Below are 15,940 nucleotides of genomic sequence, written 5' to 3'. Positions count from 1 at the left end.
AGATTCTGAACTCTCTGGTTTGCTAGATGGTACCACCATCAGCTCCAGAAGCCAGTGCTTATAAGCACACAGTGAATGTTTACTGAATCAATGAATGACAAAATGCTCCCTCACTACTGACCACAAACAGTGCTATTTTTTTCCTCCAACTAGTTTAATTGGTAAAAATCCATACAAATGTAACTTGAGTTCTGGCCTTTAGAGACCAATAAAATGAAATAAAAATACAAATTTGGGGCCAACGTTGAGACTTAGGGAGATTACCATAAAGTAACATTTCATGGGGCCTGCAGTTCAGATACTTATCATTGTTGACTGGACATACTTACTGAAGTCAATACGCTTTTATACCACATATTAAATGTGTTGTTTAACTCTGGTAACCACAGCTGTGACTTAGTTAACGATCTCAATAAATCCTACTTAAATCAGAGACAGGAAAAAATTATGCAAATGAATTCTTATCTGTTTTTCTGCCCAAGGCATATTTGATGACAGATAAAACAGACTCCAAATACTCTCTACTTAACAGTCAGAAAGCCATTCGAGGTTTTATTTGGATCAAAATCAGATACAAAGAGAAGCCTGGTATATTCACAAATGATTTTAGTTCAGAAAGAACGTGTACATCAAAATGAGCCACAGGAGCTGGCATCCCCCTATGGAAGTGAGCACAGGAAAACCAAGTTACTAACATACCTAGTCACGTGATTTAAAAAAAGAGTAAATGAAAATGACAGAGGATTGGTTGCCTTGGATTCAGCCACAAAATAATTTTTTGTTGTTGTAAAGGCAGAAGGGTCTTGGTCTTGAAATCAAACTTGTACTTAATCCAAGCAAACCATGGTGTTCTTGTGCACAGCATGACATCCACATTCATCCAGGCGGGGTGGGAACCATCCATCAGTTACACCTTGCAGCTAGACAGGATGTCTTCCACCAATCTCTTGTAAACCCAGGCATCGCCCTTAAGCCGCTGTCTCCGGATGCCTACCACGTCCGGTCTCTGGAGCTGGCATACTTCTAGTTCAAATTGCATTGTCACTTTGCCAAAATCAGACTGTGTTTGACACTTTAGTGTATAACTGTAAGAAACATTAAGATACCAGGTAGTTAGGGAGCCTTAAGTATTCTGGAAAATGCAAGAGGTTTCTAGGCTTCTAAGAGCTGGTGGGGAAATAAGCCATTGTTTCACTCTACTTAATAAATTCTCCATACTGTTTCCAACTGGCCTAGCTATGCTGTAGCATGATCTAAGAATAAGGTGTGAAAACTTCACCAAAATTCTCTCTCAAACCACAGAAAAGCCCTTCTTAAATAGCTATACATGCCACACATACCTGGGAAACCTGGTACTTTTTTATGAGGCCTTTTTCAACAGAAAAGAATGTGAGGTCATTTTCACAATGTCCCCAACAAAGGAAAACAAGGGAGGCATAGAACATTCTTACCTCTGAAGCTTGTGACTTTCACTTAAACAAAGCCTTGACATTTGTGCTATACAAGTTTAGAAGTTATGATTGCAAACACTTTACAGTACAAAAAAGAGCAAAAGAAAGACCAGGGAAATTTAAGCTAAGTATTTACTCATATGATTAGGCACTTTTCCTCAGAAGTATGACAATTTTGGGTTTTTTTTTTTTTTTTTTGAGACAGGGTCTGCAGCCATGCACTCCCAGAACTTGTGAGCTAGAGGCAGTAGAAGCAGAGTTCAGGGTTATCCCTTGCTACACAGCAAGTTTGAGGTCAGCTGGAGCTACATGAGATTGTCTCAAAAAATAAACAACAAAAATAGTATCTTTCCATATAGCCTAAACTAGCCTGGAATTTACTATATAGTTTAGGCTAGCCTCAGACTCACAGTTACACACATGCCACCAGGTACAACTGCAACAGTTTTTATTGTTCATTATGAAGTTTCACAAAACATCATTCTCTGTCTTACTTAGATATACTTACTATCTTAGAAACAAGGAGCCAAATGTCAAAAGAAACATTCTCTGGTCTACACAGGAGCGTGACCAGTTTAGTTCTATAAAAGACAAATTCATCCTACCTAGAAGAAAGAACTAGATAGAGACAAGAACAATTACACCACTGAAAAACTGAATGCTGCCTTTTGTTCCATCACAAGGTAAAAACAAAGTAATGGGACAGAGAGGGTCACCTCAAGACCATTCTGGTTGCTCAGGACACCAGGAGGTCAAAGCACTGGTTAGACTTGAGCTAGTGATCTGCTGCTAAAGCACATGCCAAAGGAGAGATCACCACAGAGCCAGCTAGCGCAGAGAAACACCACCACGTACAAGAAGCACTAGAAGTGATTTATGTTCTAACACACAGAGTATGAGAAACAATACATTCACAAAGGGTTGTCTTAAACTATGACTCTTGTATGGCCATAGTGGCACAAACTGTAATCCCAGTGTTTCACAAGTGCAGGTAGGAAAATCACAAGTTCAAAGCTACCCTGTGCTAGTCAATTGCATTCCAGATCAGTCTGAGACAACACAGAACTTGGGGTACAAAGGCAGGAGATTAGAAAGTTGAAGCCAGCCTGGACTATAATATGACGTCCTGTCTCAAAAGAGTAAACAAGCAAACAACAACAACAAACTCAAACTCTATATATGTTATCCCATCTGCATGCTTTTGGTAAACTTAATAAGCAGTTATACTCTGCTGTTTAATAAAGGGATTTTAGAAGCTGGTGTGATGGAATGCTTGCAATCCCAGTGCTTAGGAGACTGAAGCAGTCCAGATTAGATCCATGCTAGCCTGGGATACATAATAAGGCTGTTTCAGATAAATGAATAAGGTTGAAGAGATGGCTCAGTGATTAGGAGTACTGGCTGCTCTTTCAGAGGACCTAGGTTCAATTCTCAGCATCCATGTGGCAGTTTACAATGATCTATAACTCTAGTTCCAGGAGATCGGATGCCCTCTTCAAGCACCAGGCATGCATGTGAGTCAGTCTCTCTCTCTCTCTCTCTCTCTCTCTCTCTCTCTCTCTCTCTCTCTCTCGGGTAAAATATCAATACATATAAAATAAAAACTAAAATTAAGTAATTTTAAAGGCATACTTAGTGAACTTCTTAGAAATTGGAACAATTTTCATGCTCAGAAGAGACCTGGTTACTCACACCATGAAATTGCATCACAGAGCTTCTGACAGCTCACTCAGTAGGGACATTCAGCTGAATAAACTTCCTTAACCCACGAAACCTAACCCTGTAAGGTAGCTGGTCAGATAAGCAATCTACAAACTTCCCCTTGTCCAAACTATCTCACTGATTAAGATTACAACTAATAAATAGTATAACAAAGCAGAGAATTAAAGGGCCTACAGGATTGTCCTAAAATAAACACAAGTCCAGACTTTCCAATTCTAAGGCGAAAATCTAATCTTGAAAGTGGTGACCACAAGTGCTTTCAGCGCAAAAGAAAATCAGCTATGAACAACAGCTCTACCGCAGCATCTTTCTCGAGAGTGGTGGGAAGATGTTTAAGTGGGGAGGAGGTGGGAGTTGATAATCAAAGTGTGCTGACAGTAAAGTGAAGAATAATGGCAGTCAGTGAATTTCTTACCCTTTCTGTACGAAGTCCACGTGCTTCTGTGGAAGAACAGCCATTATTTCATTCAGGAGCTGGTCAGGATTCACCAGTCTAGTTGTAGTCACGTTATAGTGCAGCTTAGAAAGAAAAAGGGGTGAGGAGTCAAACTTCACATTAACACAAAAACCCAAAACTCTTTTTCAAATGGACACGCTTCAAGAAGACACTGTAACAACAGCCAGCAGAACCAGATGCTTTACCATAGCAGAGGGAGGCAGGGGAAACTGTCTTCATTAGAAGCTGTTGTGTTATCCCCATTTTTAAAAAGTGCCAGGCATGGTGGTACACGCCTTTAACCCCAGCACACAGGAGGAAGATCTCCATGATTTCACAGCCAGCCTGGTCTGTGTTACACAGAGAAACCTTGTCTTTGAAACAGACAAACAAAAAAGTGTGTATATAGAAATAAAACTGTGTGTGTGAATGTCACAGCAGGACTGCATGAAGTAGTTTCTCTTCTGTCACCTTTATGTGAGTTCCAGGGTTTGAACTTGGATCATCAGACTTCCAGTGACACCTTTACCCACTGAGCTATCTCATCAGCCTCATATCAATTTTATATTTCATCTTCCTTCATAACCAATTTTTAAATTTTTAATTACTGTGTCCTTTGCCATACAGAAGCTTTTCAGTTTCAGGAGATCCCATTTATTAATTCTTCATCTCAGTGTCTGTGCTACTGGTGTTATGTTCAGGAAGCGGTCTCCTGTACCAATTCATTCAAGGATACCTCCCACTTTCTCTAAGAGGTTCAGTGTGGCTGGATTTATGGTGAGGCCTTTGATCCATCTGGACTTAAGTTTTGTGCATGGTGACAGATATGGATCTATCTGTAGTCTCCTACAAGTCAGCATCCAGTTATGCCAGCACCATTTGTTGAAGATGTTTTTCTTTTTGCCATTGTATAATTTTAGCTTCTTTGTCAAAAATCGGGTTTTCATAGGTGTATGGGTTAATTCAATTCTATTGGTCTACCCGTCTATTTTTGTGCCAATACCAAGCTGATTCCAAGACGATAGCTCTATAATAGAGCTTGAAGTCAAGGACGGCAATGTCTCTGGAGGTTCCTTTATTATACAGGGTTATTTTGGCATATCCTGGGTCTTTCGTTTTTTTCATATAAAGTATTGTTCTTTCAAGGTCTGTGAAGAATTGTGCTGGGATTTTGATGGGGATTGCATTGAATCTGTAGATTGCTTTTGGCAAGATTGCCATTTTTACTATGTTGATCCTACCTATCTAAGAGCATGGCAGATCTTTACATTTTCTGGTATCTTCTTTAATTTCTTTCTTTAAAGACTCAAATTCTTATTATATAGGTCTTTTACTTGTTTGGTTAGTGTTACCCCAAGATATTTTATGTTGTTTGTGGCTATTGTAAAAGGTAATGTTTCTCTGATTTCTAAGCCCCTTTATCACCTGTATAGAGTAGGGCTACTGATTATTATTATTATTGTTGTTGTTATTATTATTACTTTTTTTTGGAGTTAATCTTGTATCCTGTCACTTTGCTGAAGGTGTTTATCAGCTGTAGGAGTTACCTGATAGAATTTTTCCGGTCACTTATGTAAATGATCATATCATCTGCAAATAGTGAAAGTTTGACATCTTCCTTTCCAATTCGTATCTCCTTGATCTCATTTTGTTGTCTTATTGCTCTAGCTAGAACTTCAAGCACAATATTGTCTTGCTCCTGATTTTAGAGGAATTGTATTGAGTTTCTCTCCATTTAGTTTGACGTTGGCCGTTGGTTTACTGTATATTGCTTTTATTATGTTTAGGCATGCTCCTGTTATCCCTGATCTCTCCAAAACCTTTAATGCCCCTCAACTGAAGAATGGATGAAGAAAATGTGGTACATTTATACAATGGAGTACTACTCAGTAGAGAAAAACAATAGAACTAATAGAAACCATTTTGAGTGAGGTAACCCAGTCACAAAAAGACAAACATTGTATGTACTCACTCACATATAGATTTTAGACATAGAGCAAAAGATTACCAGCCTACAATCCACACTGTTAGAAAAGCTAGGAAACAAGGAAGACCCTAAGAGAGACATACATGGTTCCCAGGAGAAGGGGAAATTGGGAGCATGGGGTTAGGAAGAGGGGGTTAGGAGAAAGACAAGGGGAGAAGAGGAGGGGAGGGGAGAACATGAGGGAGCAGGAAGATTGAGTCAGGGAAATAATAGAGGAGAGCAAGAAAAGTGATACTAAAATAGAGGGAGCAATTATAGTTTTAAAGAGAAATCTGGCACTAGGAAAATGTCCAGAGATCTAAAAGGATGACCCCAACTAACAATCTGAGCAATAATGGAGAGGCTACCTTAAATGTCCTTCCCCAATAATGAGATCGATAACTAACTTATCCACCATCATAGAGCCCTCATCTAGTAGCTGATGTCCCGAACTCCTGGAATACAGTTACATGGAGGGAGGAGTGATGAGGAAAGGACTCAAGACCAGGCTGGAGAAACCCACAGAATCAGCTGAGCTAAACAAGGGGGAGCTCCCGGGCTCCAGTCTGAGAGCTGGGAAACAAGCATAGGACTGACCCAGACCCCTGAACGTGGATGTCAATTAGGAGGCCTGGGCAATCTATGTGGCCTTTGGTAGTGGATCAATATTTATCCCTACTATACAAATGGACTTTGGGAGCCCATTCCACATAGAGGGAAACTCTCTCAGCCTAGACACATGGGGGAGGGCCTAGGCCCTACTCCAAATGATATGAGAGACTTTGAAGATCCCCATGGAAGGCCTCACCCTCCCTGGAGATCCAAAAGGGGATGGGATGGGGGTTGGGAGGGAGGCAGGGGTGAGGGAACTGGGATTGATATGTAAAACAAGCTTGTTTCGAATTTAAAGAAAAAATTATTATCAAAAAAATTTAATTACATTTCAGCGTGTGTGTGTGTGTGTGTGTGTGTGTGTGTGTGTGTGTGTAAGGAAAATGAAGAAAACCTAAGTTTTCCAGATTTAAAAAAAAGCTAGAGGGCCAGCAAGATGGATCAGAAGGTAAAGAAGCATGTTGCCAAGGCTAACATTATAAATTCAATCCCCAAGACCCTCATAGTGAAAGGAAAACCAACTCCCATAACTGCCCTCTAGCAGGTGGGAGGTGGGATGGGGGAAGGAGGGGAGAGCAGGAGAAGGAGAGAGAACTGGGATTGGAATGAACAAATAAAATAATTTTAAAAAAAGTGTAACCTTGGTGGAGAACATGCGTCACTAAGGACAGGCTTTGCATTCCAGATACCCATGTCAGGCCCAGTGGCTCTTTTCTCCTGTGACCTGCAGATCAGGGTGTAGCTCATGCCTGTTGCCACCAAAACAGACTAACCCTCTGAAACTGTAAGCCAGCCCCCAATTAAATGCTTCCTTTTATAAGAACTGACTTGGTCATGGTGTCTCTGCACAGCAAGAAAACAGTGACTAACAGCTAGTGGCTTATTTTTTTCCTTCTTCATCAACGTGGCTGGGGTTAAAGAGACATCCAGTTAAGAGTCAGCTTCTGAAATCTCTAATAGACTCTGGTCCACTTACCTTTCGCCTTCTTGGACCATCTTTGGCAGAGCCCTTCTTCTTACTCCTAGTAAGTGCAGTGAGAACCTTATCCAACCCTCGCTCAAGGCTTCCAAACACATTGGTTCCTTTCCTTTTAGGTGTATCCTCCATATGTGCCTGGTTGAGATCCACTTCCATTGAGCGGCACCTTAAAAACCAACAGAGTGGTTTTTAAGCACTAGTGGCACTGCCCTGCTGCCTCACAGCCCCTGTGCCTGTCCCTCTATGTGCACCAAGGGCTGCAGGCAGGTGTGCCAGGGCCACATCACCTCAATCCCCCTAGGTCCTCATTTATACTGGGAAAGCATTCTACCAGTGAGCCACGCCCACTCTTCTTTTTACCTTTTATTGTTGCGACAGGGTCTCCACTAATCACTACATTACCAGGCTGGCCTTAAACATGCAACCCTCCTTCCTCACTCAGTCTCCCAAGTAGCTGGGATTCCAGGTCTATGCCAAGGCTTGACTCTCACTTTTTCATTTAAATCAAACAGAAACATGAGACTATCAGTACAACAAACATCCACATGTCCTCCTAGGGTTAATGACTACTACTATTTGGCCAGTGGCTTTCTCTGTGTATATAGATAATACACAGATTAAGTACATATTTATGCTTGTTCAGCATCACCCAATAGTTTATATTCTATTTCCCCCAAATAAATCATACATCTAAAAACAACTGAAATGCAATGAAGGCTCACTTATGTCTTGCGATTTTTCATCTAGGAGAAGTGAGTTGGGTTTTTTTGTAACCTAAATTAGTATTTTTGCTACTTGAGGGAATTTTGGCTGTTCATGTACACCTATACTCACTCTACTGGCAGAGAAGCAGAAGTAGGTGGGCCTTGGGGAAGGAGCTGCATGGCCACAGGCAGGGAGGGATGCTGTCTCCAAGCCTGCTGTGCTTTAAGTTAAGGTTTTAGTAAGCCCCGTGCTGATCAGTTTCATGCCTTCACCCCTGAGAAGGCAGAGCAATAGCTGCAGTAACCATGCCACAGGCCATCCTCATGCAACAGGTGTCCCAGTCCCAGCAACATCTGTCTCTACTCCCTCCGCCAGCTTTTCCTCTGGCTGAAAAAGAGTAATCCTGTGACCTGCACTAAAGAGTGGATCTGAAAAGCAACACTTACCGCCTCTCAGGGCTAATGACACTGGTCGTTAACATGTCTGCTCCTGCAGAATTCCCTGGTGTTCTAACTGGGGCTTCTCTCAGGTACTGGTTTCTAGCTATTAGAAAAACAGCAAACATAAACCATGTGCAGCTGATGACACCTCAATCAATAATACACACATCACTTCCTTCACTGACTCCAAAATATTGGTAGCACTTGGCCAGTAAAATTGCTGGCTCTAATTATTTAAGGAAAATGCTTCCAAATGACCGATATTAAGAACAAAATCACCTTGTGCCGTAAAACATCTGTAATCCTAGTGCTCAGGAGGTGGAGGCAGGATGCTCCAGAGTTCAAGGCCAGCCTCTATTACATAGCAAGCTTGAAGCCAGTCTAAGGTGTATAACACACCTTTAATCCCAGCACTTGGGAGGCAGAGGCAGGCAGATCTCTGTGAGTTCAAGCCCAGCCTGGTCTACAGAGCAAGTTCCAGGACAGATTCCAAAGCTACAGAGAAAGCCTTGTCTTGAAAAACTAAAAGAACAAAACTAGCTATTTTTCAAAAAGGCTTCTTTTTTGTATTCTAAGAGAATATGCTACATATATAGTTGCCCTATGACGACCACCTGGACTACATAGGAGTCATACACAGGAATTACCATTCATATCAAAAAATAGTAAGATGCACTAGAGGAAGCTACCAATTACATCTTCAGAACTTGCTCTCTGCGGAGGCTCTTCTATTTAAAGAAAACAGCCAACATTAAGCTTTTCACTGTCTTGCAGAGACAAGATGTGTAAACTACATTTCAAACTATCCACATTTCAAAACCTTTAGAATCATATTAAAAGCATGAACAATAAAAAAATAAATACAATAAAAAATATATAATAAAAGGCTATGTTGTCAAAGGGTTTCTTGTTGTCCTGTTTGTTTCTTTTTAGAACTTAACAAGGCTGGGGAAACAGCTGAGTTGGTAAAGTGTCAACTACAGAAGCATGGTAACTTGGGTTTAAGACCGTAGCACCCTGGCAAAAAGAAAAACCAGCCTGGTATGGCCTGGCATGAACTTCTCATTCCAGTCCTGGGGAGGCAGAGACAAACAGAGCTGAGGACATCCAGTTTAGCCTAATTGGCAAGCCTCAGGTCCTACTAAGCAAGTGGCTCCTAAAGAATGACAATCAAGATTGGCCTCATATTCTCTGTCTGTCTGTCTGTCTCTACCAGGTAAGGCACCAGGCACATCTACAATCCCAGCAGGATTGAGAGGTGGTAATAGGAGGATGAAGAATTCAAGGTCATAGGGCTGTAGTAATGGCTCAGTGGTTGAGAGCACTGACTGTGCTACCAGAGGACCTGGGTTCAATTCCCAGTACCTACATGGCAGCACACACCTGCCTGTAACTCTAAGATATGACACGCACACACAGATATACATGCAGGCAAAATACCAAAGCACATAAAATACAAATAAATCACTAAAAAAAAAAAAAAAAAAAAAAAAAAAAAAAAAAAGAATTTGAGGTCAGCCAGCCAGGCAGTGGTGGGGCATGTCTTTAATCCCAGGCAGAGGCAGGTGGATCTCTGTGAGTTTGAGGCCAACCTAATTCACTAATTCACAGAGATAGTTCCAGGACTGCCAGGACAACAGGGCAACACAGAGAAACCCTGTCTTGAAAATTAAAAATAATTCAAGGTCATTTCCCTACATAGTCTCACAGTGAGTCTAAGATTGGCCTGGGCTACATGAGACACAGTCTCAAAAAAGCAAAGATACATAAATTAAAAGATTTATATTACAAAAGAGAGAAACCTTTGCTAGGGAAAGATGAAATGTCAACCACTACAGTATTGAGACAAATTCAGACAGCCACACACAAACTCACCACATTATACCAAACTGGCCTCACATTTGGAGGTGAAGTCTATGAGTTGATTAAATGAAAAATTCCATTAACACAATAATGGAACTCTAACAAATATTTAAGCAAAATCTTCAACAATGCCTTCATGTGTAAATGATGACCTCTTGAAGTGGCTGTGAAACCTACTAACAAATTAGAAGTACAATGGGAGAAGGAGCTTGACAGGTGTGCACATGGCAACCCTCAGAGTTGGGATTCATTAGGATCTCAATACAGCACAAGAGAAAAGCACATTGCTGGAGGAAAGCTGATAAATTAGCTACTGTTGTTAAAAGTGACACAGACAATAAACGAAGATAAATAAAATCACTTCCAGCTCTAGTTTATTTCTTCACTCAGTAAATATGACCCTACAACTGCACAAAAGTCTGTAGTAAATATGACAGAACTCTGCTGCATACATGAATGGCTTGCCTTGAGGGAACCTAATCCTAGCAAAAACAGGCCTTACACTGTCACAGTAGAGTGTGTCCAGATGAAACAGCAACCAAAACACCATGTGTCTTGGGGACACAGTAATTTTACTGTGGAGATTACATTGAAGAGGAAATCAAGGGAAAGAAGAGTCATGAGAAGGCTGGGAGGGAGTCACAGGCACCCTGCCTTCTGGACTCCAGAAGTATTACTGCAGGACAGAACCAGGTTACCATGACAGAGAACCAGCTAGTAAGAGGAGCTCAGCAGAAACTCCAGCCTCAGCCATTCTCAGTGGGAGTGAAGACTGTTAAGGCTGGACGTATGACCTTGGCATAGCATTTCACTCCTCTAAGTCTCAAGTTCCTACTCTGTGGAAACATGACAAGCTCTAAGTTGCTACACTATGGTGCTATGATTCAATCACACAGACATGAAAGGGGGCTGGAGAGGTGACTGAGCAGCTCAGTGTACTTGCTGTGCTTCTAGAGAGGATCAGAGAGCACCTACATCAGGTGGCTGATAAATACCTCTAACTCCAGCTTCAGGGGACCCAACCATCCTCCTTAAGCCTCCTCAACTAAATCCCTCCCCCAACAACACACACAGCATATATACATACAGACATAAATGTAAATTAAAATAAAATTTTTAAAAATCTTCAAATGTAGAAAATAAAGTAACAGCACCATCTGAGAATTAGAAGTTAAGCCCTGTCCCCATTCCTACCAATGCCAGTACATATGATAAAGGCAGCTAAACTGCCCTGGAAGTAGAGAACAATGCTAGTTCCTTCCAGAAGTCTGTGTGCTCATTTACAACAGCAAGCATTACATTTAAACCCTTAAATCTCTGCTTAGTTCTCTCAGCAAATACCTTTAGTAGGTGTCGTGCAATGGTTTGGCGATGTGAGTATTTCCCTCTTATACTGGTTCTTACTAACTGGGGTCCTTGGCTCAGGGAACACAAAGTGCTCTTCATTCTTCACAGCAGACTTGGGAGTGCACACATTCTCCTTGTCCTTTAATTTATTTGCCAATGCTCTACATACTACTGGAGTTGGTGATTTAGACACCACGTCATTTGATTCTGCCCAATGCTTAGTAACCTGGAGGGAAGAAAAGGTACTAAATAAAGCACACTGAGGAAGTAAAGTAAATTTCTTTACAATAAACTCTAATAATCAGCAAATTACTTTGTAGTGTTCTTATTAAAATTAAATGCTACCAAGAGGACACCGCTGGCAAGAGCAGGACTCTTGGCAATGTCTTCAGTTCTCCTTAGCATAGGCAGATCAACATTTCAAAATGGGTGTCTAAACACACTTAGGATCCCAGACACTGCTGTGAATGACCACACACAGCCCCAAAGTAATGTTTTTTATGCCCACGTTGCCAGTTTGATTCTAATATGCACCAAAAGTAAGGTTTTTCGGTGATGGGGGGCCGGGGGTGAGGGGTTGTCTCTGTTAGGAAATGACTGCTGTGTACCAATGAGACTGTGCTCTGACCCCGACACCAATGTAAAAGCTCAGCGTGATGGGATGTGTCTGCAACCCTTGCTCTGGGGCAAGGGAAGAGGTAAACATAGACAGATCTCTAAAGCATGATGGCCAGCCATTCTAGCCAACTGCTGAGCTCAGGGTTCAATGAGAGACTTGTCTCAGAAAATAAGATGGAGAACAGAGGAAGATACTGGATGTGGACCTCTGTCCTACACACACACATACACACTTTAATAGAAATGATAGGTTAATAATATATTTTAAGATTTAAGGTGGGCAGTGGAGTTGGTGTACAACTCTGATCCCAGTACACAGAAGAAAGAAGCTGGCAAATTTATGTGAGTTCAAGGCCATCTTGGTCTACAAAGTGAGTTCCAGGACAGCCAGAGCTACACAGAGAAATCCTGCCTTGAAAAACAAAAACAACAACAAAAGCCACAAAGATTTATCTATTTTTATACTATGAGTATGGGTGTATGTATGTCTATATACCACATGTGTGCAGTGCTTACTGAGGCCAGAAGAAGACACTGGGAGTCTGGATCCTCTGGAAGAGCAGCCAGTGCTCATAACTGCTGAGCCATCTCTCCAGCGTCCTTATCAAAAATATTTTATTCCCTTTAAATTTACAGCTGATCTTACAAAAGAGCAAGGGAAATCAAACTAAAAACAGGAGCATGAAGCTAATGTCAAAACTGCTGCCCTCAAGGCTTCTACCCTACTGCTTCTGACAATCTAACCCCAACTGCATGAAAATATGGAGACCTAGGGCCTCTGCAAAGCAGTAAGTATCAAAGCTCTCACAGAAAGCCAGGAGAGGGCTTAAGTAAAGTGCAAGGGAGAGTGAAATAAAAATGTTTCCAAAGGAGTCAGCAAGATGTGCTATCTTAGCCTTGGCCCTCAGAGAAGAGTAGAGAAAGTATCTTTGAACAAGTGATAAAATGAACAGTTGTCATGTTGACTTGGGGTCCAAAGTCACACTAACTGCTTAATCACAGTTGTCTTAGACTTAAACTTGATGTAATGCATAAGGCTTCAATCTACCATAACAAAAACCTTCAGCCCTAATCTAACAAAGTTCAAAGTGTGTGTGTGTGTGTGTGTGTGTGTGCGTGCGCGCGCGCAGACTAAGTAGAAATGAAAATAAGAATTCTCAAACAGGAAGATGAGTTTAAGGAAATGAATGAAGCTTAACTCATAGAAGTCTCAAATGTAAGCCAAGGCATTTCAAGCAACATCCATGTAGCACCTGCAGCATTTGTGGGGACACTGCACACGCTGAGTGCTTAGGATGGAGGCCTCAGTGAAATCATGTGATGTAATGTGGTGATATCTTACTTGTACAAATAAAGCCTGTCTGAAGGTCAGAGAATGGAGCTTGCCACTAGCTAACCAGAGAGGTCTGGAGGTCTGTACAGACAGACAGGAAGTGACGTAGCTGGGTGGAAACAAGATATAAGCAGGGAGAAACAGGAACTCCCTCTCTTGTCTGAGGAGATGCTAAGGAGGTAAGGTGTGGCAGTGGTTTGTTCCTTCTCTCTGATCTCACAGCATTTCCCTCTATATCTGATTTTGGGTTTTTGTTACGTAGACCAATTAAAAATTCCATTTACAATATAGGCAAAAAAAAAAATCAGGAACACCTCAGGCTGATCACATGTTGATGTTAAATTAATCTTTGACCCCTTTATACTCATAAACGTTTTGTTATTGCCAATTGTTTCTCAACTCCAACATTCACATCAACACTGTCTCCTGAGGTTGAGACTCACAGTTAAGAAACTAGGTTCTAAATGAAAAGATGTGGATTCCTTCCAGACTAATGTGGTTTGACCAAGCCAGTCCGCCTGAAACAGAGTACCAGGTGATTCTACCAAGCAGCCTTACAGACTACAGCCAGGATTTCTGCATCTTCTTAGAATCTCCCTATGACAGCGCCCCTTACCAGCAGGAAATAGTTTGGAAAGAATGACGCCCAAATTCCCAAATATTGTCTATAAATGTTTGTTTTCATTTAAATGGACTTGGTTATATAAAATAAATATATAAAAAGAAACTAGGTTCTAAAGAATTAAGGTATAAGGGCACCACCAAAATATACAGAATCAGAGGTAAAATTATAAGAACTATACAAAAATTCTAGAATTCCAAAGTATAGTAATTTTAAGAAATTAGTTGGGCATAGTGGTATAGCTTTTATAATTCAAAACTCAGAAGGCAGAGGCATGAGAAATCACCATGACCTGGGAGCTAGCTGCACTAGTTCTAGAGGAGCCAGCACTACACAGTGATAGTAAAGCCCTGTCAAGAAGGAAGGAAGCAGATGGGGGGCTGGGGAAGTGGTGGGTGACAGGAGGGACCAGAGGGACAGAAGGAGGGGAGAGGTGATTGAGGCAGAATAATTCACAGGATTTCTTAGGAGCCATTAGAAAGGTCATCAGCAAACTGGAAACAGGTGGATCAAATTACTCTGGGGAACAGAAAGAAAAAAAGAATGGAGATAGAATGATAATGGGGAAAAATATTTGGGAAAAAATGATCCTAAAGTCCCATATTTGGTGGAAAACTTTGAACTACATACCTAAGAAGTCCAACAAACAAAGTAGGATTAAAACAAAATTATCAGAAGAGGAAAAACACCATATCTGTTGCTGCCCTGAGTTAGATGAGAAAAGTGTTCACACAAAGGGGCATGAGGGACCTGGGAGAGAAGCAATGGAATTACTGTGTCACAGTTCCTGATGGCTCTAAGTTGTCACAGAGCTAAATACTAAAAAAGGTGAATTTCAATTATTTAACTACATGCAAATTACAGGTCATTTAAAAGGGGGAGGGGCAATGAAGAGCTCCAAAATGGAATCTTAGATTTCTTAACTTTGAAATCATTGACTTCTCTTTCATTAATATTTCAATAATCTCCATTAATGTCTTCAGTGGCTTAGAGAGTCAACAAATTTACAAGCACAGAGTTGATTTTTCTGTTAGACTAGAAGTGTTTATAATTAAGAAATGCATTGTGCGTTACATAGTAATAAAACTACCTACCTGTGGTGTCTGGGGAGCTGATAAATTATCTTCATAGAGTTCAGAGTCTATTAATCCAGACACACTATCATCACTTGTGGTCATATCTTCCAGGCTCAGATTCTTTGACTATTAATTTAAAAGGCAAAAGAAGTTATCAAAAACAACACCACAATTCAAATTTTAAAACAATCCACAGTAGGCCCAGAGAGAAAACCCTGAAAGCAGAAACAAAGAGACGAGCTAGATGTTATATGGAATGTGATTTACTTAGCCTATCTCTACTACACAGCAATAGTAGACAAGTCATTTGCAAATTTACAAATAAAGTCCCAACAAAGCAGGAGCTGGGAAGGACATGTCTTGACACTGAGTTTCACTTGTAAGAACATCTAACAGGATGCAGCACACAGATAGCAGGTGAAAGCACTTGCTCTGTAATCCTGGTGATCTGAGTTTGATCCCTAGAACTCACATAGGTGGAACAAAGAAATCAAGTCCAGAGTTGTCCTCTGACATCCAAACTCATGCCACGAGTGTATACCCTCCCTTACACACAATCTCCATCAAAATTTTATTTAATTTTTATTTTATGTGTATGCATATTTTGTCTACATGTATGTCCGTTCACATGAATGGTGTCTACAGAGGCCAACAAGGTGTCAGATTCCCCTGGAACTGGAGTTACAGACAGTTGTGAGGCACCATGAGGTGCTGGGAATAAAACTTGGCTGCTCTAGAAGAGCAGCCAGGGCTCTTAACCACTGATTCAT

General features: G+C 41.0%; 1 protein-coding gene across 5 annotated transcripts in view; it reads right to left on the bottom strand.

Annotated features, from left to right (window-relative positions):
- Positions 1 to 525: 525 nt before the first annotated feature.
- Melk (maternal embryonic leucine zipper kinase) overlaps positions 526 to 15,940 on the bottom strand; it is a 62,565-nt gene continuing 47,150 nt past the window's right edge. For all 5 annotated transcript variants that reach the window (XM_051187698.1, XM_051187699.1, XM_051187700.1 and 2 more), the window contains 6 exons: positions 15,189 to 15,296; positions 11,516 to 11,747; positions 8,318 to 8,414; positions 7,164 to 7,332; positions 3,589 to 3,692; positions 526 to 1,085 (listed from right to left, as the gene is read on the bottom strand). In XM_051187698.1, coding sequence (XP_051043655.1) covers positions 908 to 1,085; positions 3,589 to 3,692; positions 7,164 to 7,332; positions 8,318 to 8,414; positions 11,516 to 11,747; positions 15,189 to 15,296 — 888 coding nt within the window. In that variant the 3' untranslated portion in view covers positions 526 to 907. The remainder of the gene's footprint in view (positions 1,086 to 3,588; positions 3,693 to 7,163; positions 7,333 to 8,317; positions 8,415 to 11,515; positions 11,748 to 15,188; positions 15,297 to 15,940) is intronic.

This window comes from Phodopus roborovskii, unplaced genomic scaffold (assembly GCF_943737965.1).
Source record: "Phodopus roborovskii unplaced genomic scaffold, PHOROB, whole genome shotgun sequence".
In the NCBI taxonomy this organism is placed as follows: domain Eukaryota; kingdom Metazoa; phylum Chordata; class Mammalia; order Rodentia; family Cricetidae; genus Phodopus; species Phodopus roborovskii.
This window is presented reverse-complemented; position numbering and strand designations above follow the sequence as displayed.